The sequence below is a fragment of the Carassius auratus genome, chromosome 31 (genome assembly GCF_003368295.1).
Source record: "Carassius auratus strain Wakin chromosome 31, ASM336829v1, whole genome shotgun sequence".
Classification (NCBI taxonomy): Eukaryota; Metazoa; Chordata; class Actinopteri; order Cypriniformes; family Cyprinidae; genus Carassius; species Carassius auratus.
The window spans coordinates 3,415,251-3,440,239 of NC_039273.1; the positions used below are offsets into that span (position 1 = coordinate 3,415,251).

The window sequence follows — 24,989 nt, forward strand, 5'->3', positions numbered from 1 at the left end:
TAGTAAGGACAAAGAAATACAGTAAGACATTTACATGACAGTTTTCATGAGAATCAACCACTTCCATTAACAAGTAGATAGTAAAAGTAGTAATAAGAGCAGTGCTTTGGTTGGAAATCTGGTTAGAAAGAAAGGTCTGGATTTCCCTCTTTTCTTCAAAAGCAGTAGTGGTGTTGGGTTTGGCATCTGATTAGGGAGCGCAGAGGTTATAGCCTCCAACCAGGCATCTATCAACATCACTGCAGATCAATAGACCTCTAGTGCTACTGATTTATCAAAGAGGTAATAGATAATTAAGGCAGGCTGTGGTAATGAGAGGTAATGACATGATCGATAGCATGGACAAACCAGAAAACTGACATGCTTATTTAGATGACAATCAATGTCTGGCCTAATGATCTTCAACAAACTATGTTCCAATCAGACCCAAGTTAAGAGCATCCTATTCCTGTAACCCTGCACATGCACAGTTTATTAGCAACACATCAAAACACTGGGCTTTTAAAGAGACAGTTCAAACAGAAATGTAAATTATGTCGTTCATTTCTGCTGTGCAACACAAAAGATAATGTTCTCTGTGTTCTTTTACAGCTCTAAGCTCCAAAAAGGACAAAAAACATAAAAGTTACCCATAAAAAGCACACTTTTGCTTGTTGGAAAATAACTTCTCTTATTGTTAAATAAAATGAAATGATAGGTTTATAACAATGTGACTGATGGCAAATAAAAAAAAATAAAAAAAAATAATGGATAAACCATTTAATTAAGTGAATGGCGCACTTATTTGCATTTAAATTTGCATATCAATCTTTAACAGTAAGTCTTTACTGAAGATGTAGCCTTAAGTCTTATAATAGGTTTTTCCATATGTTGTTCATGTAATCAAATTTGAAGGAAATCAATTTGAACGCCCTGACAAGTGACAAGCGTGGGGCATAAACCACAAGCAAGACGAGATAACAACTAAAAGCACTTGTTAGAAAAGCCTCTTCTTTCTTGTTCATGGTAAATTCATGAATGTCACTTTGATTAATGATTGTTGGCCATTCTGATGAAATGTGATACTTTATCTGTTGTCAAAGGATTTTGACAGCACAGAAAACGCTGGTGAGATGTCCAGGGAACAAAAATATCACACTTACACAAGATATAATTAATGCTAAAATGGAGTATTTATAGAGCGAATTCATTATTGCTCATACTTGTTTTGAAATAACACCCAACAACCCACTAGCACGCACTCAAAACCAGTGGATGATGAAGTATCAAATACTCGAGTAAAAGAAAATATTAGTCTACTCCAGTAAAGCATTAAGTAGACAACTCCTTTTTAATTTTACTGTTGAAAGTATGAAAGCAATTTTTGAATGTACATAAGGATTACATCTAAAAAGTACTAACTGATGAATGTTTATTTTGTAATTTGAATTTATATATTTTTTAATTGAATAATTGTATAGTATACATTTTATATAATCCTACTGTTCAAAAAGAGAAGGGGGGCTTGTCATACACATCAAAACAATACATATATTAAAATATCAATTTAGATTACTGATAATTCATGTGTGCAAATAAATTATATATATATATTTAAAAATGAGGAAAAACTAAATATGTGTTGACAAACAAGACATCACGGAGTAAAATGTATACCCTAACAAAAAAGACGCTTTACAATACTAGTATGAAACTCAACAGCTTAAGAAATGTCATGAAATAAAAAGTACAATACAATGCTTAGGAATATAGTTAAGTGAAAGTTTCTCATGAGCAAGTTACACCACTGCTCAAAATAGCCTGGAAACCACTAAACAACTCCCAAGCAGCCACACAGCAGCAATCAACCAATCAGAACATCTTAGCAACCACATGACAACACCCTGGAGACACCCAAATGCACATGTAAAAGTCAAGTTTTGCTATAGTACTTGACCGATTTTTTGTGAAAAGGTGAAATCACTTTTTCAGGCATGTTCACCAAACATAAAAAGGCCAAAGGGAGAGAGAGATGCAGTGAAGCACACTGCTCTTGTCTCCCATAGCAACCCTGGCATTTCTGGTGCATTTCCTGATACATGATGTTCTGTTTTGGAAGGTTACGTTGACATGCTAGTTAGGATGTGCCAAGTGCACCAGAGAGGCAGGAACAGACAAAAGAAGACTGTATTTTTAGGAATGGCCTAACTAGGTCATGTGCTTCACAGCCAAGAGAAAGCTGTGAAAATGGCTGCTTTCCCATCACTGCAGAGAGCGTGCGCTTTTCATGTGGATCGAATGCATTCAGCTGTGAGAAATGACAAAAAGAGATTATATGCATGCATCAAGCTTACTTTCTGTTGCATTATATATATATATATATATCAGAATATTAGACGCTTTCTGAAGGATCAAGTGACACTGAAGACTGGAGTAATGAGGCTGATCACAGGAATAAATTACATTTTAAAATATATTCATATAGAACATTTTAATAATAATTCACTATGTTATTGATAACAACAAATTATAATGATTATGATCAAATAACTGCATCCTTGGTGAGCATAGAGACTTTGAACAAAATTTAGTTTGACCCCAAACATTTGAATCGTAGTAAATATTTACTGTATGTTTTCCTCTTAGAAAGGAAGTAAAATGGGTTGTGAACCAACCCGATCTCACGTCATTCGTACTAATAAGGTGGCTTATTCGTACGACCACACTCGTACAAATTCATACGATTGTTGCCAAATCGTACGTATTTTACGAGTTCCACAATTCGTATGAATTTGTACGAATGACCTACATCTAAACCCGCCCCTAAACCTAACCGTCACTGGGGTCGTATAAAATCGTACGAATAAGCCACCTCGTAAAATAAGTACGAATTGGTCGTGAGATAGCGTTGTGTGAACATTGTTTTATGTTGATTTACTGTATATAAAGTGCATGCAAAATCAAGTAACAAAACCATTATGAGATGACATCCAGCTTTGAAATGACTCTGAAAGTCATTCTCTGAAAAGAAATGTATTTGTGAGGTCATGGGCTAGTGAAGCTGATCCCCTTCACCTTTACTAGGAAAGGTCCAGGCTTTGTGAATCTGTCCTCTAAGCCTTCAGAGTTCAATAAGCCACCACTACAGACTTGAATTATACAAGAAGATTATATTTTTCAAAGGATTTATTTTTAATACAGCCAGTACTCTACCTGGCGGCAACGTTATCACAACATATTTATTCAGTCTGATATGGAGAGGATTTGATATATAACTTGCTTTTTTCCAGTGCCTTGCCAGAAATACAAGAATAACATGGATATTTCACAATAACTTGTCCCAAAAAGTTTGTGCTACAGACATGAGTGATATCTTAAATCATGTGAACGTTTATGTGCTGGACAATAAACATTCCCACAAAATTACCCTGAAGGAGTGACTCAAAGCAGACACTTGGTTCCAGTATGAACCATCTAGAACAAGCTAAAAATTCAAATATCTTATGAATTAAATGTTGGTTTGGTGAACTGACCTTTCTTTCTTTCTTTCAGACCCAGAGGGCCGCAGGTTAAAGGGCATTCAGAGGAGTACAGAGACAGGGCTGGCCGTAGAGATGCCCAGTCGCACAGTCCGGCAGGCGAGCCACGAGTCCATCGAGGACAGCATGAACAGCTATGGCTCCGAGGGAAAGTGAGTATTACAAATCAGGACTTCTCAAAATATTACATTTCTTTAAAAAAAAAATAAATAAATCACCCAAAAATGACAATTTGCTGAAAGTGGCTCACCCTCAGACCATCCAAGAGTTTGTTTCTTCATCAGAACAGATTTGGAGAAATGTAGCATTCCATCACAGCTCTGCAGTGAATGGGTGCCGTCAGAATGAGAGTCCAAACAGCTGATAAAAACATCATAATAATCCACAAGTAATCCACACCACTCCAAATGACTTCTTGTGAAGCAAAAAGCTGCATATTTGTAAGAAACTAAGAAGTTTTTTAACTTTAAACTGTTGCTTCCGACTTCTAAATCTATAATCTAACGCTTCCTCCAGTGAAAAAGTCCATCCCCTAGTTGTCCTCTCACATCAAAATCCACATAATAGTTTAGAACTGTTTTGGCTTGTAAACTGTGCTTGATCTGTGTATACTTCTCTCCTGATTCAGATGAGATGAATTTTTCACTAGAAAAATGAATATTATGGATATTATGGATTTTAGCTGGAAGTGACGGTTTGAAGTTAAAAACATCTTAATAATGGATTTGTTTCTTACACAAAGCATTTCACGTCATCAAATGTTAATTTATGGTCTGGAATTGTGTTGATTACTTGTGGATTATCGTTTTTATCAGCTGTTTGGACTCTTATTTTGATGGCACCCGTTCACTAATATTATAAAAGTAGCCATCATCACTGCGATTACTCACTTTAGAACTGCAACAATCAATACTGAAAGTGAAAAACCGACTGCTTCTAAATATAGAATCTGTTATTTTGCAACCACATTTAGTTTGTAATCAGTTTGATCAGGTGATACATTTGATGGGATAAACATAGGAAAGAGTGTTGCATGACATTGTGTAAAAGTGCAGGTGAGATGAGAAAAGAGCTTCAGAAATCTACCTCTGTACGCAGCCTTTATTATTATTATATTCAGCTACAAGTTTCATTCAGACAAATCTTCCCTTTTATTTTTCTTCCTGTCCCAAAAATCTACAAAAAACATTAAATATTTCTTCTATCATTTGACAGCCTTAGTGTATAAAACTATTTAGTTATTATTAGTATAACGAAACAAAATTTAAATCTGGAATCTACTTAAATACCCTTGAGGTCTCACATTCATATTTTATTTGGTTTGGGATACATTACATGTGTTATTGCATTACATTTCTTTAGAAACAGGGATGTTCATCCAGTAACTCTCCGGAGATTGTGCTTATATCTTATATCGAGCAATAAATAACAAGGGTTTGAGTTACATAACCAACAGTATAAACCCCTCTTCTCAGCAATAAACCTTTTCTCTGCCAGCTCAATTTCTGAATGAAATCCAGAGTTGAGAGCTTCTGTGTAGATGTACTGTAAACTCGTTTCAGATCTGGACACTGTCTGGAGTGACACATCAAAGCCGCAGGTTTTTATCTTATTTTAGCTCTGTGGAGGACAAAAGCTGTTTAACTTCAATTCTATTGTGCCAGAAAGTTTTGCACAAGTTTGGATATATAAATGGAGAAGATATTTGCTGGGGTGGGCTAGTTTTAACCAGGGCTGTTATCATTATAAAACAAACAAACAAAAAACATTCCTGTTACTTGAAAATAGCGACATTTAAAAAACATAATTTATTTCAGCTTGTTGCCCAATCAACAATTCTCATTTTCAATTATTTTGAAGTTGAAGTAAAATTACTAAATCTAAATAAACTATTAAAATAAAAATAAATTAATAAAAATAATGATTAAAAACTATAATATAGACATGTTTAAAAAAGCAAAATGAATAAACATGACACAAACGCACACCACAATTATTAACTAAAGTTAAAGATTAACTAAACTACAGTGAAAACAAACAAACAAATAAATACATTTGAATGAAAAAGATAATAGTATATCAATTACCACAATATTTATAAAAAAAATTTTTTTAAAAATGTTTTCAAGTGAACAAACGAAAATTTTAAATGAATCACCAAACATTACGATACATACCATGTCCAGAAATATATTTGGACATGTAAGGCACACTTAAAAATAATCAATGCCATTGCATTCGATGGTAACACTTTACAATAAGATTCAATACATTGATATGAACTAAGAAGGAACAATACTTATACAGCATTTATTAATCTTAGTTAATGTTAATTTCAACATTTACTTATGCATTATTAAAATCATGAGTTGTGCTTGTTAACATTAGTAATGCACAGTGAATTAACATGAACTAACAGTGAACAACTGCCTTTTCATTAACTTACATTAACAACGATTAATAAATACTGCAATAAATGTATGGTTCATTGTTCGTTCATGTTAGTTAATACATTAATTATTAAAGCAAGTGGCACTTATTTAAAAGAAAGATTGCACAAGTACTATTTTCATACAAAACATGATAATATAAACAACAGATATTTGGTTCAAAATGAAGACAACACATATTGGGACCAATTGCCAAAAGCTAAAATAGAAACATTCAGAGAGGATGCAAGATGATATAAACTTGAAATAGATTCATGAAGATTTTTCAGGCAAAATCATTCATATAAGAACCACTCATTAATAACAGAAACTTCTGAAATGTGCTTGCAGACAGTTCACTTCAAAACAATATGTTCAGTTACATAACTATAACGATATGTTGTGCTCAACTGACGGTCTATTCTGCATAAATTTCCCCTCAAACTCTCTGTCCAATACCCAGAGCTCCATTAGAAATTCACAAACAGTCAAAAACTCCCCACAAACCTTACATAACGTAGTTGGAAGCTCTTCCTGTGTTGCTCCATCATGGGAGTAAAGATCCAGCCCAATTCAGCGGGATTACTGTACAGTTTATGGAGCGTGGGGATTACAGTTTTGACTGCTACCACTGAGGATATTTTACCATATTACATGCATCTCATGAATACGTAACAGAGTAAAACATAAACACTTACTGTTAGTCTGGACTTTGCAACCGTGATGGAAACTTCTACAGAAGATTCAGTAATATTTATTGAATATCTAGTGTTTATTTTGATCTGTTTCCATTGTGTGTAACTTGTCTTTTATGCAAGATAAAGTTGGGCTTTTTGGCTTCAAATACCTAAAATGTTATGAAACATTATATACAAATGTAAAAAAACATTACAACTTAAAAAAAATAAAAAATCTGAAAAAGCTTAACTTTACAAGGAGCACAATTAAAACATTAAAACGAGGAATATAAGCATTGTAAACACTCAAGAGTATATGTAAAAAGAATAAAAATGATAACTTTACTGAACATTACACCAAAAACTATTAAAACATTTTAAAAAGTACAAATTTCTTTAGTTACTGCAAACCATTAAAGTCTGTTGATTTCAAAACACATTGCAAGCATCATCTTGCTGCAGCTGTTGTACAGCTATAGAAGCATAGCTGATTTAATAGGGGCTTTTGCTGTATTAAAACACAAATATTATGAATCTAGATTAAAGACTGATGCACTTTCTCAGTTACAAAGTTTTGAATCTCTTGCATGTCTGACCTGAACAACTCCCACTTTTGTCAGTAAAAATGTCTTATTTGGGGAGCAAAAAGTGCAAAAGAGGCCACTTTTATGGACCTGTCAAAATGCCCTAGAAAGCAGCAAGCACTGATCTAACGCCCTAATTAAAACTCCAAAAGCAAAACTGCTCATGGTGCATGGGCCAAAAATATGATCATATTATTTGTCCTGTATTAAAATCATATTTGACAATTTTTTTAAGCTGTCAGAAACTGAAATGTAGTGCAAATAAATATGACTGCAAAGGTGAATGCCCTTATAAGTTCACATAGGTCTTTTAACAAAAAATAACCATAGTTTTGACCTCTGACATTCAAGTTCAAATACTTATTTATGAATAAACTTATTTTTTGTGTTTTGCATGAAACCATGCATGTTCTACCTTTCTTTAAAATCAATGGCATTTCATATGCTATAAAATTCATACATTTTTAAAAGCCCAAATACTTTTTGGGGCCTCTGTATAAAATTAAGGCAGTGATGTGATCTATCTTTAATAAATTCTCAAATAATAGGTTAAAAATCTAGCTAAATTGAGAGATAAAAATATAATTGAACAGCAGGTCATCTTCATGCAGGGTTATTATAGTTAATTAAACTTAAAGCCATATAAAATAAAATATACATTTATTTTATTTCAACTAGTTGCACAGATATCTCTCATCATGTTCATTGCTGAACTTGATATAGTTACATAAAAGAAAATAAATTAATAAAACCTATATAGACATAGTTAAAAATAAAAACAAAAGCTAAAGGAAAAAGACAAAAATGTATTACATAAAAAGAAAAAGAAAATAGAATAACAAGAAAATATAAAAACTAATTCAAAATATTGCTCCAACTACAACAGTATCTCACTGACACTAAAATAGCCCTGTCTCCATCACATTTTAAAATAAGTCTGTGCTCTATTTCTGATATATAAACATTTCCCACATACCTTTCACCTTTTCTCTAGAAAACAATAACTCCTGTACTTGCATGCAGGAACGGAGCATCTGTTTAGAAAGGTTTGCATGCAATGAATGCCAGAGCGCCAGAAGAGCAGCACAGAGACAGTGATATATAAAGCAATAGAGAGCAGTGCGCTGAGATGCCATGATTAACACATAACACAGACAAATGTTTATTCTAGTGACATCAAGAATGTGGCGTGTAATATGTGGAGCGGTGATAGGTGTATTTGTCACTCTCCGAAGCGTTTGTATGTGTGTTTACTGATGACTGCTGCTGACGCCAGTGCATCCAGGGGCCAGTGACTAATAATGACTCTCTCACACACAGACACACACACAACCTTAAAATTAGTCCCGCTTTAGTCTTCTGAAGCCATATGAAATAACTTTGTGAGATGAACATATGTTGTATGGTTATGTAGACTCTGTGACTCTCCATTTGTGTTCCAAAAGGAAACAACATCAATGGGAGAAAATTTAGACGATTCCTTCAAGAACAGAGAGAGTCAAGCAGATCGAGACACCAGACGAGAGACTAATGATGAACTAGATATTGACATGGGACAAAGAGACAGGAAGGAGTGAAAAATGAGCAAAAGAACGAGGACGCGATGAGAATGGTATCTCTTGGGATGCCCAGTCTGAGTATTAGGCATCAGGAACGTCTGGACCCTCCCATTTTAAAAATAGACCTGTGCGGAGACGACAAGCGAAAGAGACAGAACTGGGAATGGGTGGAGGGGCGCTGGAGGGAATCGAGGTCAAACCGCAGAAAGAAAATTAATTATGAATCCGTCCACATTAGTATGGAGGATAATTGAGAACAAACACAGAGGAATGGGAATGGAGAAATGAGAGATGGGTTTGAAAGGAGGTCTGAAGGAGAATGACAGTCATAGCTATCTATCTATTAAAAATGAAGAAATGTGTCATTTCTGTGCAGAAAAGCAAAAATATTGACTATTTTCAAACAGGTTTCCATATTACTCACCCCATCTGCAGTTGGTCGATCAAAACAAATAATCCTGGCCCAAGCTCATGCCATTCATTCTGCCAATTGGACTGGCCGGGATGCTCAAATAAAATAACAAATGTTTGGGGGGAATCAACCTGGGGTGCACTTCCCAAAAGCATAGTTGCTAACCTGTTAGCAATGGGAGATTGTATTGCAACCAACAAAGTTGCTAACTTTATTAGCAACTATGCTTTTGGGAAATGCACCCCTGCTCAGTTATAGTTAGAGGAAAAGAAGTAAAAATGAGTAGCATGTCTTTCAAAAACAAGAACTGCCTAGTTTCAACTTTTACATCTTCACACAAGATGTAAAAACATCTTATGTTGGGGTGGTTCCATTTGCTCAAACAAGCACCCTTTTGCTGTTTTTGCTCCCTTTCTTTTTCCCAATTTTTTGTTTGCAGAAGGAAAACACACTTGCTGTGATGAGCAATATGGGATTCTTCACTTGTGTAGATAGCTGAAATTACATCAATTTCTTTAAGAGGATCTACCTTTATATATTTATAAAAAAGATATCATGTATACAAAGAACATAAGAGGAGCATTGCTTTACAAGTGAGACAAGCAGGTAAATTGCTATTTTACTTGAATATAATATAATATAATATAATATAATATAATATAATATAATATAATATAATATAATATAATATAATATAATATAATATAATATAATATAATGTCATAGATGAATATAATTATTTTTTATACTTAAAAATGCATTATATAATTAAAATACAATTATTTTAATTATAAATAGGACCTATTTTAAGTTATTTTATATATACTGTCAAAATGTATTTTATGGGCTAATATGTAATATTTTGACAGTACATTAAATCAGTGGTTCTTAAGTAATTAGTTTATTTAATCCTAAAATATACCTTTGTCTTTTTGTTTAACCTGTTAACTGTAACTCACATTTTTTAACATAGACTTGAAAGTGCATGATCCAAACCTAGATTTTTTATAATTCATGACTGAAAACATTTTGTAACACGACTTTGATGTACCATTTTTCATGGGAAAACAATGTTTGATTCTAAATTGGGTTTCAAATAATTAATTTTGAGATTTTAAGTTTTGAAGTGATATATAATTTCAGATGATTTCTAAAGTGTAAAAAAGGCAGAACTCCTGTTATGATGTAGATTTTTGAGGTGCACTCTTGCCATAAATTAATCTATTGCTTTTCCTACATAATTTCTAACATAAAATATTGGTAAAATATCTATTTAGGAGTCTTAGACCTTTCCAACGATATATAGTTTGTCATGATTAGATTAGGATTTAATTGTAATATAGTAAAGTAAACGTAGGCATCCCGTATACGGGACGGGGTGACAGTGAACAGGTTTTAAAATGTTGTTTATAATTTTGTAAATCGAACTGCAGCTTGTTGGTTTAGTTTAATGCTTCTTTATTGAAGATGTTTTAGGGGGAGAAAATTAATCTGAAGAATAATTTTGGAAGGCTGATGAAAAAGTGGGCAGTCACTGCTGTGCTATTAGATGAAGGCCAGACGTCCTGTTTCAAGAGGTCATGAGGGTGAATATGACATGGAGCATGTGACCCATCTTCTAGAAACACATATACTGAAGTAATTTTTGGCCGCATACATGTCAAATCTGCCTTTAGGTACAGGAAAGCAGTGTGATTATATGCGTCTGCACTGGCTTTACTCCAGCGGAGCACTCGGCACTATCAAAGCAGAGCTTCACCGTTAGGGTTAAAGCCTGTCTATCCTCATTACATAAAAGAGAAGTGTCTTCCACCCATCGATCTCGTCCCATCACAGAGCTAAGCTGTTATCAGTTTAGCCATCGCAGAATAAAGGAAAACTTGTAATGTCCGTCATACATTGCTCATCTGATGTGAATCTTCAAAGCCTTCACAAGCAGCACACATAACAGCATCATTTCTGCAAAATAAAACTGTTTGTCGAATCCTGAAAGCTAGGCATTTTTCTTTAAAGAGATGGTGAGCTGAATATGAAATAAACTAATTGGAAATAAACTCATGTCGATTAACCTTTACAAATGACAGAAAATAATTCTACATGCTTCATTCAAGCTGTCAGTACTCAAAACAATGAAATACTAAAAAATGTTCTCAGTGCACACAAAATGTTCTGAACATTATTTTAAAGCAGCATTGTGTACTGTATACTATATCCAGCGAAATATGTGGTGGACAAAATCTCAGTAAACTGTATGAATAAAATGAAACTTTTCACAGTAACCCTGTCCTGTTTTCTTCCCTCTAGTCTGAACTACAGTGGAATGTGTTTAGCATCAGATGCCCAGTTTAGTGACTTTCTGGATGGGATGGGACCTGCTCAGTTTGTGGGCAGACAGACACTAGCTACAACTTCATTGGGTGAGTATACAGTATATACAGTACGTCAAACAGTCAGAGGTGGGTAGAGTACCCAAAAACTTTACTCAAGTAAAAGTAAAAGTAATTCTAGAAATATTTACTCAAGTAAAAGTAAAAGTACTAGTCTCGAATAGTTACTTGAGTAAGAGTAAAAGAGTATCGGATAAAAAATCTACTCAAGTAGTTAGTTACTTTGGGTCATATATACGGAGCCTATTTTTATTTAGATATATAGATAAATGTACATAATGTATGTGTGCGTGTGTAAATGTATATATTTCATCAGCCTTTACTCCAATTTATTATAAAACCCTTTCTGTTTACTTAAGTAACAGATATAGGTTTCATGCCATAACATATTTTTAATACGACTGACTTTATATTAAATGTGAATTTAACATTGAAAGTTAATGTGATATAAATATTGCTACTAATCTTTCATTGTTCAGAAAGAGAGCAAATAACATTTACATTATTAAAGATCATTTTCACTGACAGTCTAGATTTCAATCACTCTCAGAAACTCCCATTAAAATCACTGAAACTGTTAACACTGTGAAATCAATATCTTAATTATAGATTCGTACACACATCTGCACTTTGTTGTTTCTGACGAGAGAATTCGCCAGAAAGAGGTTACAGTGAGCGAGTGAAGGCACCGGCATTTCCGCGATGACTCATCGGAACACCTCTGATTGGCCTGATTGCATTCAAAAGAACCGTGTGTGATTGGTTATAATGCGCAACGCTGTAAAAACGCGTCTGTCTCTGGCTCAGCGCCAGCAAGCGATCACAGGCAGTGTTGCCAACTTAGCGACTTTGTCGCTAGATTTAGCGACTTTTCAGACCCCCATAGCGACTTTTTTCCAAAAAAGCGACTAGCGACAAATCTAGCGACTTTTTTTTTGACAGACCTTATTTAGTCTCTGAGACTCTCCGACACTGCCGCACGAGCTCTCTCTTTCTCTCTCTCTCTCTCTATCTCTATCTCTCTCCCAGCGTGCACACACGCCTCTCTCTCTGTGCATCTGTTATGTTCGGCGAGCAGAGAGGAGCAGCACTTTCAGTTAAAAAATATATTCTGTTGCTTCTAACTCTATTTTACATACAAGTATAGCCGAAATCACAGTACAATCATTATCTTAATCTTATGTGTATGTGATTTCATTAGACATTGTCATAAATAGGATTTGAGAGCTGGTTATGTAATCTGGACCGCGTTTCATTCATTATAATATTAATTCCGTTGTCGGACAACAGAAACATTAAAATATAATAATTAAAAACTTGTATTGAAAATTTTAGCTGCCTTAAAATGCATTACATGAGCACAGAAAGGGCAAGTTAATATGACGCACTTACGTCATGAATATGCTAATTAGCGTGTGACGTCATCTAGCGACATTTAGCGACTTTTCAGTCAGGGTTTAGCTACTTTCCATTGAAAGAAGTTGGCAACACTGATCACAGATCTGAATTTAACAGCTGATGATATGACTTGCTGAACGTACTCGCACCGGTGTGATTGTATTAAAATTAATAAAATCTTAATCGGCTATTTTTGTCTTTTGGAAGCTGCATTCAACTTGACTCCCCTCTGTTATAAGCCACACACGTACAACAAACTAATGTCACAGTGGTATCGTTTACTGTAATCGAATGTAGCTCAAGTTATTACCTGTTAAACAGTAGACAGCACACGCGTTCATCTAATAAGGATCTCCATCGCAAGCAAATAATAGCCTTTGCAGATTTGCTTTCAATTCAGTGCAGTTCCATATCCACGTTTTCAACGCTGCTGATGATCTTAAACGTTACAACTCTGAGTGAACCGCTTCAGACGCTCAGCGCGTTGCTTCAGGGAACTGAACGACTCCTTCAAACTGATTCATGAACCAATTCACTCGTTTGCCAATTGGTTTGATCAAGCCTTTGAACAGAATTGACTCAAAAGAATGAATCATTAGCGAATGGGCATCGCTCATTGTTCAAAGAAAAGTAGACGGCGCGTTTGGAATAAACTGAACCATTTACAACATTTATTGCATTAAGATAAAGTAACGAGAGGAGCGTCGCCCACAGTAACGAAGTAAAAGTACAGATTTTTCCCAAAAAATTTACTCAAGTAAGAGTATAAAGTACCCATTTTTAAATATACTCCGAAAAGTATTAGTTACCCCGAAAAATTACTCAAGTAAATGTAACGAAGTAAATGTAACTCGTTACTACCCACCTCTGCAAACAGTTAATGTAGTACAAGTGAACAGGCTTTTCTTTAATGCAAATAAAAGTTTGCCATATAAAACCACACATTTTTGTATTTTATTGTGTTAAATGATAATTCAAATCACAGATCATCTTCTTAGATGTGTATATGTAACTAAAGTGATGGAGAATGACAGCTTCTTCTATGCACAATAAGTGGTTGGTAATTGTCAGAGCTGCTTGACAAAAGGTTGTTTGTATTACAAAATATTCAATAAAATAGAAATTAGTGAGTGTGAAAAGAGATGTGCTTTTATTTTGATGCTTCCAAAAATGATCATGAAAAATTATTTTCAAAAACCCGAATCAATGATATGATTAAAGAATCTAAATTTGAAATATAGGTTAATGAAACAACATATTGTGCAGAATTTAATTTCTAGAAATGGCCACTGAAAGCTTACCAATACTTGTTTAATTCTCAAATATTGTAGTATGCTTCTGTGACATGAAAGATATAGTTCCTGAGATATAAACAATAACAAAACATATATGGTGGCTGTTTGGCCAAAATGACCAATGAGCATCAGTTTATCATCAATAAAATAATATTAAATAAGACACCAATGTTTTTGCAGAGTAAATACATACATTGTTATTAAAATATTGGTAACATTTCACAATAAGGGCTCATTGGTTAACCTTAGTTGCTAACATTAACTAACAATGAACAATACATTTGTTACAATATTTATTCTTTGTTAAGGTTAGTAAAAAAAAATTGAACTATTCATTTTTAGTTTATGTTATTTCAGGTCCATTAAATAATAATAAAAGATACAATATTTGATTTCAATAATGTATTAGTAAATACATTGTTATTCGTTTTTATTATTATTTCATGCTATCTAATGTAGTTATGTAATGTTAACAAAGAGAACCTCATCACCTAAATATTAAAATAGCTTAAAATCAATACAATGCTGTTGGAAAAGAAAGAAATAATGTCACTCACCCACATGTCACTTGACACTCGTTAACGTGCAAACTGATGATTGCAGGAGATGTTGAGATCGGTCTAATGGAGAGGAACGGACAGCTGGAGGTGGAGATCATTCAGGCTCGAGGACTCATCATGAAGCCTGGATCTAAGGGCCCTCCAGGTGATTCATCAGACAGAAGGATGAGCCTGATAGAGCGATTCCATTCATTTAGGACAAAACTGACTGCAAATGTTTATAAACTGCTTCTCAAATACACAAGTTTCTCTTAGATCATTTTCCTATTCTTATCTGAATATTCATTATCCAAAAGTGTGTGTGTGTTTTGAAAAAAAGAGAGGAAATCGAAAAGGGACATCTAAATCGGTGGCTCTTCAAAGTTATTTAAATTTTTTAGTCTATTTCAAGGATGCCGTTTGAATTTTATTTTATTTTTTTCAGCTGCCTACATTAAAGTCTACCTTCTGGAAAACGGCATCTGCATTGCCAAAAAGAAGACGAAGTCCGTCCGGAAATCGTTAGATCCCCTTTACAATCAAGTCCTTGTTTTTTCAGAGAGCCCGCAGGGAAAGGTTGTACAGGTAAACTTGATTTTTACCTTTTCTGAAGAAAATTCTGGGTTACTTGTGCAAAACTTGCTGCAATGAGGCTATGGTCCATCAGAGGGATTTTTACACATTGCTGTGCGGTTACAAAGAAGTTCTGGATGATTTCTCTTGCTAATTTGGTTGTTAGAAATGCCTTACATTTTATTGTCCACCAATCAAAAAAAGTCCAAGTACTTTAATATTTAGCATTAAGGGTGGTTTAAATCTCAAACGCTAAGTATGAGCTATAGAAATAGTGTTGCTTGCCTTATAGGACTTCATCATACTTGAATTTCACGATGCATTAAACATTAAGGTGTCAAGCACTTCAAATGCATCTGTCTAGTTGGTTATTTAAATGACAAAGAAAATAGGCTCTAAATTACAGCAAAGTTTACCCACGTCTTTTCCAATTTGGTGTAATTTCTCTGTAGGTGACATGATGTCAGTGCATGATCATTTCTTATGCATTCCCTCCATCATTTAGTTCCACTGCAGAGAGAACTGGCAGAGAAACAGCAATGCAGTGAACACTTTATTTTTAGCAGCGGTGAAGGAATAGGGGGAAACGTTTCATATCTCTCTGAATTAGACATTTTTCTAAGGACAACATTTATGAAAGTCTGTCACAACAAACAATAAAGGTTAGAACAGGCTGCAGGATGTTCAGGAACGTCGGGTGGTGGGAAAAACATCATTTGCAAGTTTAATCACTGGTTTATGACGCCCTCCATCCAAACATCTGTCATTATTATGTAATCTAAGGGAACTATTAGATTGATCTAAAATAAATTATTCTTCAAAATTTCGACAAATTCATTATCATATTTGGAAATTCAAGTTATTTCAGTTTACTGCAAGATGGATGAATCACATAAAAGCTGTCAAGAACATGGCCACGTCGTATTACGTCAAAAATAAAATAAAATAAATAAAAAGAGAGAGAAATTTGTTTTGCTTAAATAAAATGTTGCTTATTTTAATGACCTATTGCATTGTAACCTTATTTTCTTTACAATAAAGCACATTTTCCCCCAATTCTCATGACTGTAATACATTGAATTTCTACTACTTTAATGCAGACAAAATATAATGTACAAATAATTTGTTGATTCGTGGCCTAGTGGTTAGAGCGTTTGACTCCTAATCCTAAGGTTGTGGGTTTGAGTCTCAGGCTGGCAATACCACAACTGAAGTGCCCTTGAGCAAGGCACCAAACACCCAACTGCATAAATGGCTGCCCACTGCTCCAGGTGTGTGTTCACTGCTGTGTGTGTGCACTTTGGATGGGTTAAATGCAAAACGTGAATTCGGAGTATGGGTCACCATACTTTACTGTATGTCAAAACTGAATGACATGTGACACTAAATGCATCTAAAATATGCTTTATTTTCTTTCTTCATTCACCCAGAATGATGGAATTAACAAATAATGACCGTGGATTATGGTATATAAAAAAGTGAGAATTCTGAAATGAACTACAAGGATTGTATACACATTAAAAATGTAGAATATTATAGTCAAAAGTACTTTTTTTATTGTTACTTATGATAAAATAATACTTCCATTTCTCATGCAACAGGTCATCGTTTGGGGAAACTACGGCCGGATGGATCGTAAATGCTTCATGGGCGTGGCCCGCATCCTATTGGAGGAGCTGGATTTGACAAACATGGTGATTGGCTGGTACAAGCTTTTCCCCACCTCTTCTATGGTGGATCCTACGATGGCTCCGCTGATCCGCCACTGCTCACAGCTGTCTCTGGAGAGCACCGTCGGGCCGTGCTGTGAACGCTCATAAGACTAACAACTCCACTAGATTTATTTTTCTCTGGAAGGGCTCTCACAGCCCCCCGATCCTAAGAGTGCTGGTTGTGCATGACTGCGGCACCGGAACCCTCTGGAATGTTCTAGAATCTCTTCAGAACAAATGACCTTTCTGCAATATTCCAGAATTGACCACAGAGGGAATGCTCTTTTTCAGCCTCCGAGACAAAGATTTCAGGACAGGCAAAGAATGCAGGCCAGACGTCTGGGCTTTATTTTAGCTTTCAACACATTAGCTTGTGATGGTCTGTATGAGGAAACTTCCTCAAGTTAGATCTGATTTCCAGAAAGCAGGTAAATGTTTGTGCAGTCATCACGTTGGGTGCTGCAGCGGATTGGATGAAACGGATGGGTTCGTGCAATATGACATCCAATAGAGACAAGAATGTATCGGTAATAAAAGGGCGGGTTTGCATTAATTTTCTTGTGTAATGAACAATACAAGAATAGATATACGTCTAAAAAAGATTCAATATGTGTAGTTTGAAAAGAGTCGATGATTTCGTTTGCACACAGATCTTTTTCTGTTTGTGTCTCTTCCGTTTCGTCTTTCTCATTACTGAACAGTGCCAATGCTGCCAGCGAGTGGCTTTATTTGTGGTTAGTGTCGATATTGAGTGATATGAATCAGTAATCTAAGCAGACACATATTTAAAAAGACTAATTTTACAAACTCTTTTCCTGAACGGTGACATAATCCTGATGAAGAATTTTTAATGCCATTGTATGCTTTTCACCATTAATATTACATGGGAAAATGTGAATGGATGCAAGATGCTGAATTAACATAGTGATTATATAATACATGTGAGTAAATGATATACTTACAGTTAGTGGTCGACAGATATGATGATCAATGGCTGAAACCAATATCTAGAGAGCAGAGTGACATAAACAGACATGTTATATACATAATGTATATGCCATGTACATGAAATGGATGAATTTAAATGAACACACTTTTAGAAAAATATTGAAACGAGAGAAATCTGTTTTATTCATTAATAAGGGTGTGTTTTTGACGACTTATGTAAAAAAAAAAAAAAAAAAATTGGTCAAATTAATCACCATGCCCAATATTTAAGAGTTTATTACTAATCATTAAAAGATAATTTAGTTTTGCACTTTATAATCTTAAATGTCTTTCTTATAAGTAACTGCTAGTTTGGGATAAGCCAAAGTTCATTTTCTTCTTTATACTCTGATATTATTTGTGACTACGGGATGCAGAATCTTTAGTAGCAATGATAAGGCTGTAGCATTAGATAGTAGCATACGCATGAAAGGCATCTTAGTTTGCCACCATCTAATGAGATTTTGCATGGAATTGATTGATAGCGGATTACAGAGCATTTCGCTGGCAGTCGAGCAAACATGTAGCAGCGGACGATCAAACGAAAATGCTGTTACATCGCACTGAGATGTGCTGTGTGTCGTTCTGAGCGTCGGGGATTAATAAATACGTCCTGAAATGATGAAACATTAGCACAGAAAGGGAAGAAAACGGCATTCTACATAGCCAAGAAATTTTACGTCCAACATAAAATATTTGTCTATTTCTGAAATAAATACACTATTTACCACTAGACAACTAGGATTGTTTTTTTTTTTTTTAAGATTTATTCCTCTCAGAGAAGTTCAGGAGTGATTATTTCAATTAACACTGAAAAACGTACCTCAAATACCCTCAACATAATCATATTGCAAAGGCCATATAAAGCACTGCCACTATCTTTTTAAAAACTTTCAAACTTTATTGTCTTAAAAAGCAATAACTATATGATTTTTTTATTTTCATTTTTTGCTCACTTTATTTGTTACAGGGATTAAAGCCAGATTGTCTCTGCATCACATTTAGGAACTTCTGCATCCATGTAGCAATATACAGTAGTACATAATTGGTTTTAGACGAAGCGCTGAATGTCTGAGATCCACATTTTAAACATGTGTTGATGGGCTAAAAAAAATCATGATTTGGAAAAACCTTTTTGAGCACTGTAGTTATTAGCATTGTATATTAATATAGATTAATATACATTAATTTAATATATCATATTTTAATCAGTATCATGTCAATCTTTCCAAAAAAAATCTTATTTCTTGGTCTGTTTATTGTAAATAGAAAACTTGTGGGCAAAACAACAATAAATCATCAGGGTCTTGTCTGGGATGTCAATATTGGCATTTAGTTTTTAGGCTTTAAGCAACACATTTCTCCTGTTTACATCAGCATGATGTTATTGCTGATATTTTACAATCTGGATTGGATATATAATTGCTTTTAAACTAACTCCAGATGTTATGAAAGAATGTGATTTATAGAATATAAAATGAAATATCTCCATTCCACATGTTGAATTATTAGGAATAGTTTTGTAACGCCTTAACTTGTAAACCAGAGGTCTTAACACAATTCCAGTTTACAATACAGAAGAGAAAGAGCATGCAAGAATGTCATTCTGCTTTTACTTCTATTCATTTTATGTCTTTCTCTTTCTTTTTGTATTTACTATTACTTTAATCTGATAAAAAGTCATGGCCTTTTATCATCACGTTTTTCACCACACAATTTTATAACTGATTAATCTACCATATCAACTATACTTGTTGAAGTTGACAGGGCAAAATGATCAACATATTCCTAAAAATTGGATGCTATGATATTTTTCTTTGTGGAGATACTTGTTTAATTCCTTATTACTATTCATTATATGTACATTTGAATTCGTAAAATAATGTCACTGTTGATTAATGCACAATTTAGTGTATTGTTACTCTGCTGAAAATGGTTATACAGAATAAAATAGCTCACTCTGATTTACAAAACACATTATTGTCTGATGTTTGCCTGATGCTTCTTGGTCTTAAGAGGGGATTTACCCTTAAACCATCCGATAACCTTTTACTACTAACATATAACATTAAGCTTATTGTGCTCAGCAGAGAGAATCAGACATTGCGTTTTATAGTTAGCCTGCTGCACTCAAGTCTTTATCAGGATATGAAATGACTTTTTAAGAGTAAGATCGAGGAAAATTAGATCAAGCACTCTTGATTTGGGAATTGAGCTGAATGTTGGTATTTGGGGGATATGGCCCTTTTATTATCATGTGTGTGTGTGTGTAACCACTGCCACTTACAATCAGGGACAGATGAATAATTTTGTCCCTGTTTGATTTAACTACAAAGAATAAAGATTGCTTTATATACATCAAATGCATCCCACACACATACATTTCAGAATATAGCTTCTTACATAAAAAACAATAATAATGATAATAATAATAATTATTATGTATTATTTATTAGTCTAATTTATATATATATATATATATATATACAATACAATTTGATTTATATAATTTCTAATAATAAAGTATTATTAATATATACCATGTAACATATATAGTATTAATAGAATGAAGTATTATATTATTAATACCTTATTTTTTAGAAATTATAATACAATAATATTACAATTATATAACTGACATATTATATTAATATTACTACTAATAAAAATTATAAAATAACTGATGGATAATTATACAAATAATAATAATAATGATAATAAAATTGAGACATCCTCTCATCATTTTTTTTTTAATGTAACACAAAAGTGTTTTTATTTCATCCTTTACTGACAGGAAAATAACTCAGCATCAAATAAATAAATAAATAGTTGTTTTATTTACAACAAATGCTTCTGTAAGAAGGTTATTATGCTTTCATTTTGAAAGAGGTTATTAAAAAAGAGCCACAAACATCGAACAAATAAAACAACAGCAAATTTCTTAAAGTAGACGCAAATTAACAAAATGTTCAGATGCACCAAAGCAAAAAAAGACCTTACCAGGGTCTACATTCTCACATGACCAAACTGATTTGTCATTGCATTACAAGCATGAAACATGAGATGATTTCTAAAACATGTCTAGACATCAAAGCTGGTGTGCAAAGCATTCAGAGGATGCCTGATGTTTGATGTGTGAGGAGACAAACACGAGATCCCTTGTGAAAACTGTGAGCGAGGAGTCGCCCTTTCACCATCTCAAATATAAATCTCCTCACTACTAAAACGAAATACGCTTTCAGACCAGGTCATGCACCAGAATGGACACAGAAGAGCATATGTTCATCACAGAACGTTCAGAAGGTTTCTGGAACGTTCTCAAGGTTCTAACATTTCGTCTTGCTAGAAATAAATTATAAATAGAGGACTAATTTGAAACTAGATATCTAGAACCTAACTTAAAGTCATTTAACTACACTCAAGTTGAAAGTAGTTAGTTTAACTATACACATATAATATGCATAAAATAAAAGCAATGAACCATTTTGACATGCTACACCAATACTTGTTTGAAAAAGTATGTTTTTAGTTCAAAAGCAAAAGTATTTTGAAAACAGCTGAGATACTGTGAAAAATAAAGTTCATGAAATAATTAGTTACTTTTTAACAATGCAACTTATGGTGCATTCAGGTCATGTCAGTTAGATCATATTTACAAGTCGTTACTATGAGTGGGAAACTCTGAATTTGGAGCGTGTCAAAGTATCTGTATTGACAGTAAATTTGAAATTAATAAAAAAAAAATGTTTTGTCATGTACAATTAAACTACATAAGCTACATATCCAAAACAAAATGTTATTCTATAATTACCAAAGAATGCATAATAATTCAATCAACATCATATTGAATAAAAACAGAAAAAAAGCAAAAACAATGATGCACCCTCTTTATTCATAATTTTGTAGATGTAGTGTAAAAAAAACAAAAAAAAAACATTGAACTTTATGTAGAAAAGTTGAATTCGCATCGTGTTCCAACCAAAGTGACTTGATAGCACCTAAGTTTATAATTACAACTTGTTAACTCATAAGTACAAACTTCCCAGGAGGACTTGAATGCAGCATTAACAACTTTCTGGGACATTATTCTAGTAATGTGATTATAATGTCATCATCCTGGCCCTTCCAGAGCATCTCGCCCTCAAAGTCCACCATCTTGTGTTTGCGACAGCGTAACAAAATTCCCACAACTTTATCAGAGATCTTAACGTAGCGGTCAAACAGGCGGCCGAAAGTGACGTAGATACGTCCCTCTTTATCCTGCTGGCCCATGCTGCGTATGATAAAACACATCTCCTCCATCTCACGGTGGATGTGTTTTTGAGCCCGATCGGCACGCTGGGCTGTTTTGGATCCGTCTTTGGGCTGTCCGTATCCCGCGTCGCCCTTTTGGAGTCGAATAGCCATGGCATGTTCATAGTCAAACTCTTCACTGAAAGGGTTGAGCTTCTGGCCTTCAATGTGGTCTTCAGCGAACCGCTGCCACTTGCTCCTCAAGTCATTCATCGTAGTTATTTTAATCTGAGAGGACAAGATTCATATGTTATTCATGACCACTTATTCACATCAGAAAGTGTATGTTTTAAAGAATTAGTGCCCTATCATACACCAATGCATGGCACAGGTGTTTTTGCTAGTTTAAATAGCAAATGTATTTGTGCCCATTTTATCACCCATGGGCATGCTAGTCTAAAAAAGAGGTGTGTTCAGGTGCATTGTTGGGGCATTGCTATTTTGAGGAACTGAAAATAAACTGCCCCATAGACCAACTCAAACCTGGTCTAAAGTCTGGCATAATATTTTTTCTGTTAATTCAAAAGCCTGTTAGTAATTTGAGCCTATAGACAGGTGCACAACAAGCCTACACTATACTTATTACACACACAGGGATGTGCAGCAGCAGCAACATTTTTAAAAAGGTTTTTAGAGATGAAACTCTGATTGGTTTATAGCATGTTACACCCAAAAACACCCATTACTCATTAAGAGACATCAGGGTGACATCATCTACAAAAGACTTCAGAGGTTATTGATTATTAATTACTAGTAGTATTAATAATGATAATAACAATAAACATTAATAGTAAGAATAATAATTCACTTTAAAAGACAAAAAAAAATTGGATTTCATTTGGACTTTAAAACATATTTTTTTTTTACAATAATATATTATCCATATCTTGTTTAAGGTGTAGACAACCTGGCTTGTCACCAGACAGTCAAATTACACTACTGTCTGTCTGACGTGCCTGAGGATTAATGTTAAATATTTCTCAGGTTGTCTTCAAGGGGCACTAATTTCACATGGGCGCCATCTGAACCCGTGCTAATGCGTCCTGTGAAACGAAAGCTGGTGATATACAAATACCAGATCGACACAGCTGTGATGGATCTCACTCATCAAGTTGACGGTCAGCATGATGCTTTTCAAAGGTCAGAGTAAAATGATCCATCAGTGTTTTTATTTGCATATATTCCATTGAGTTTATGATGGAACATTATGCTGCTGTGACGATACAGTTGGACTGTGACTTGTTCTAATGCTCTAAAGCCAAGATTGCCATCAATTATTAATAGGGAAAAAATATCATCTTTTCAACCAAGAAACTTGTATTCAACTATTTAAAGAGTCATTCAAAAACATCAAAAGATTCACTATCAAAACACGTTTATAACTATAGATTTCGTGAGTACTTTCAGAGAGACAACCACATTTAAATTAAAGGGATCATATGATGCTATTTCAAATTTTCCTTTCTCTCTGGAGTGTTACAAGCTCTTTGTGCATGAAGAAGATCTGTAAAGTTGCAAAGACTTAAGTCTCAAATCCAAAGAGATATTCTTTATCAAAGTTTAGACTCTGCCACGCCCCCTAAAACACCTTGTTTAAACACGCCCCCACATATCTATGTCACTATGTGGAAATATTTGCATAATGTTCCCAAATGTTCTTTACATTTACATTTATTAATTTAGCAGAATCATCATTGCCACAAACCGCTAGTATCAGTTTTGCTTTAAATTTGTTTTTAGGCTTGCCATTTAGAATTAATGTCTTTATTATATGCCACTATAATTTAAGTGTGTACAGAAGTAATACACTAACACTATACTAACGCTATACTAATGCTAAACTAAAGCTATAATAGCTAAGCAATTGTGGGCAGAGTTAGTGAAAATAGCTTTTGCTAATAAGCCTGGCTATGTGCACTCAGTACAAACAGAAATTACCAGAACATAGCTTGAATTGAACAGATAAACACACCTTTTGTCTGTTGACATGTTTCTTCGGTTCACTCTCATTCTGATCACTGTTGTCGCTTAGAGACACTTCCTCCCCAAGACCACTGTCCTCAGCATCTGAGCCACTACTTCGGCATCCCAGCGCCTTCACCAAAGTTCCAGCTTTCCCACCACAGTAGCGTCTCCTGGTGGGAGATTCATTGCCAAGAAAGTTTTTGGTGTCCTCTGATGTTAGCTGATTGGTGTTGATCTTCTCCTTGATGATGTTCACTAGGTCTTTTCCATATTCAGTACATTTTGGCGTGATGCCTTTAGTCACGGTCACTGTCTTAATCTGGTCGTCTTCACCAACTTCGCTAGTTATGGAAACCACACGAGGAGTAACCAAGAGTTTCATCTCACTCTTCTCATTCTGCTTGTCTTTCGTGTCCTCAAGGATGGTGTCAGGCATCCATCCGCTCGGGATCATGTCTTGCTTTTCTGTGTTTTTGTTCGCCCAGCTTTGCCAGCTTTTGGCAAGGCTGTTCACTGTTGAAGCCACCTTGATCTTTCTGACGGCTCTGCTAAATGGCCGGTTTTGCTGGACAGCAGCTGTACTCATGGCTCTTATTGTGTTTTCCTGGTTGGTGAGGTTCAAATCTCAAGGTTTGTAATCTGTTTGGATGCTGCTGGTGGT

General features: G+C 34.5%; 2 protein-coding genes across 2 annotated transcripts in view; one reads left to right on the forward strand and one right to left on the reverse strand.

Annotated features, from left to right (window-relative positions):
* LOC113050235 (regulating synaptic membrane exocytosis protein 4-like) overlaps window positions 1-18,918 on the forward strand; it is a 29,584-nt gene extending 10,666 nt beyond the window's left edge. The window contains exons 2-6 of the mRNA XM_026213020.1: window positions 3,532-3,670; window positions 11,484-11,596; window positions 14,863-14,964; window positions 15,244-15,383; window positions 16,973-18,918. Of these exons, the coding sequence (XP_026068805.1) occupies window positions 3,532-3,670; window positions 11,484-11,596; window positions 14,863-14,964; window positions 15,244-15,383; window positions 16,973-17,191 (713 nt within the window). The 3' untranslated portion in view covers window positions 17,192-18,918. The remainder of the gene's footprint in view (window positions 1-3,531; window positions 3,671-11,483; window positions 11,597-14,862; window positions 14,965-15,243; window positions 15,384-16,972) is intronic.
* Window positions 18,919-20,844: 1,926 nt separating this feature from the next.
* Window positions 20,845-24,989, reverse strand: LOC113050236 (actin-binding Rho-activating protein-like). The gene is made up of 2 exons (XM_026213021.1): window positions 24,336-24,989; window positions 20,845-22,591 (listed from the first exon to the last, which is right to left on the reverse strand). The coding sequence occupies exons 1-2, from the start codon at window positions 24,912-24,914 to the stop codon at window positions 22,154-22,156; spliced, it is 1,017 nt and encodes a 338-aa protein (XP_026068806.1). The 5' UTR covers window positions 24,915-24,989; the 3' UTR covers window positions 20,845-22,153.

What these genes read in the sequence shown, in the direction of transcription:
- LOC113050236 (XM_026213021.1), bottom strand. Translation starts at nt 24,914, where the DNA reads ATGAGTACAGCTGCTGTCCAGCAAAACCGGCCATTTAGCAGAGCCGTC. An exon ending in AACATGTCAACAGACAAAAG is followed by an intron (nt 22,592 to 24,335) that starts GTGTGTTTATCT and finishes TTGTCCTCTCAG; the next exon opens with ATTAAAATAACTACGATGAA.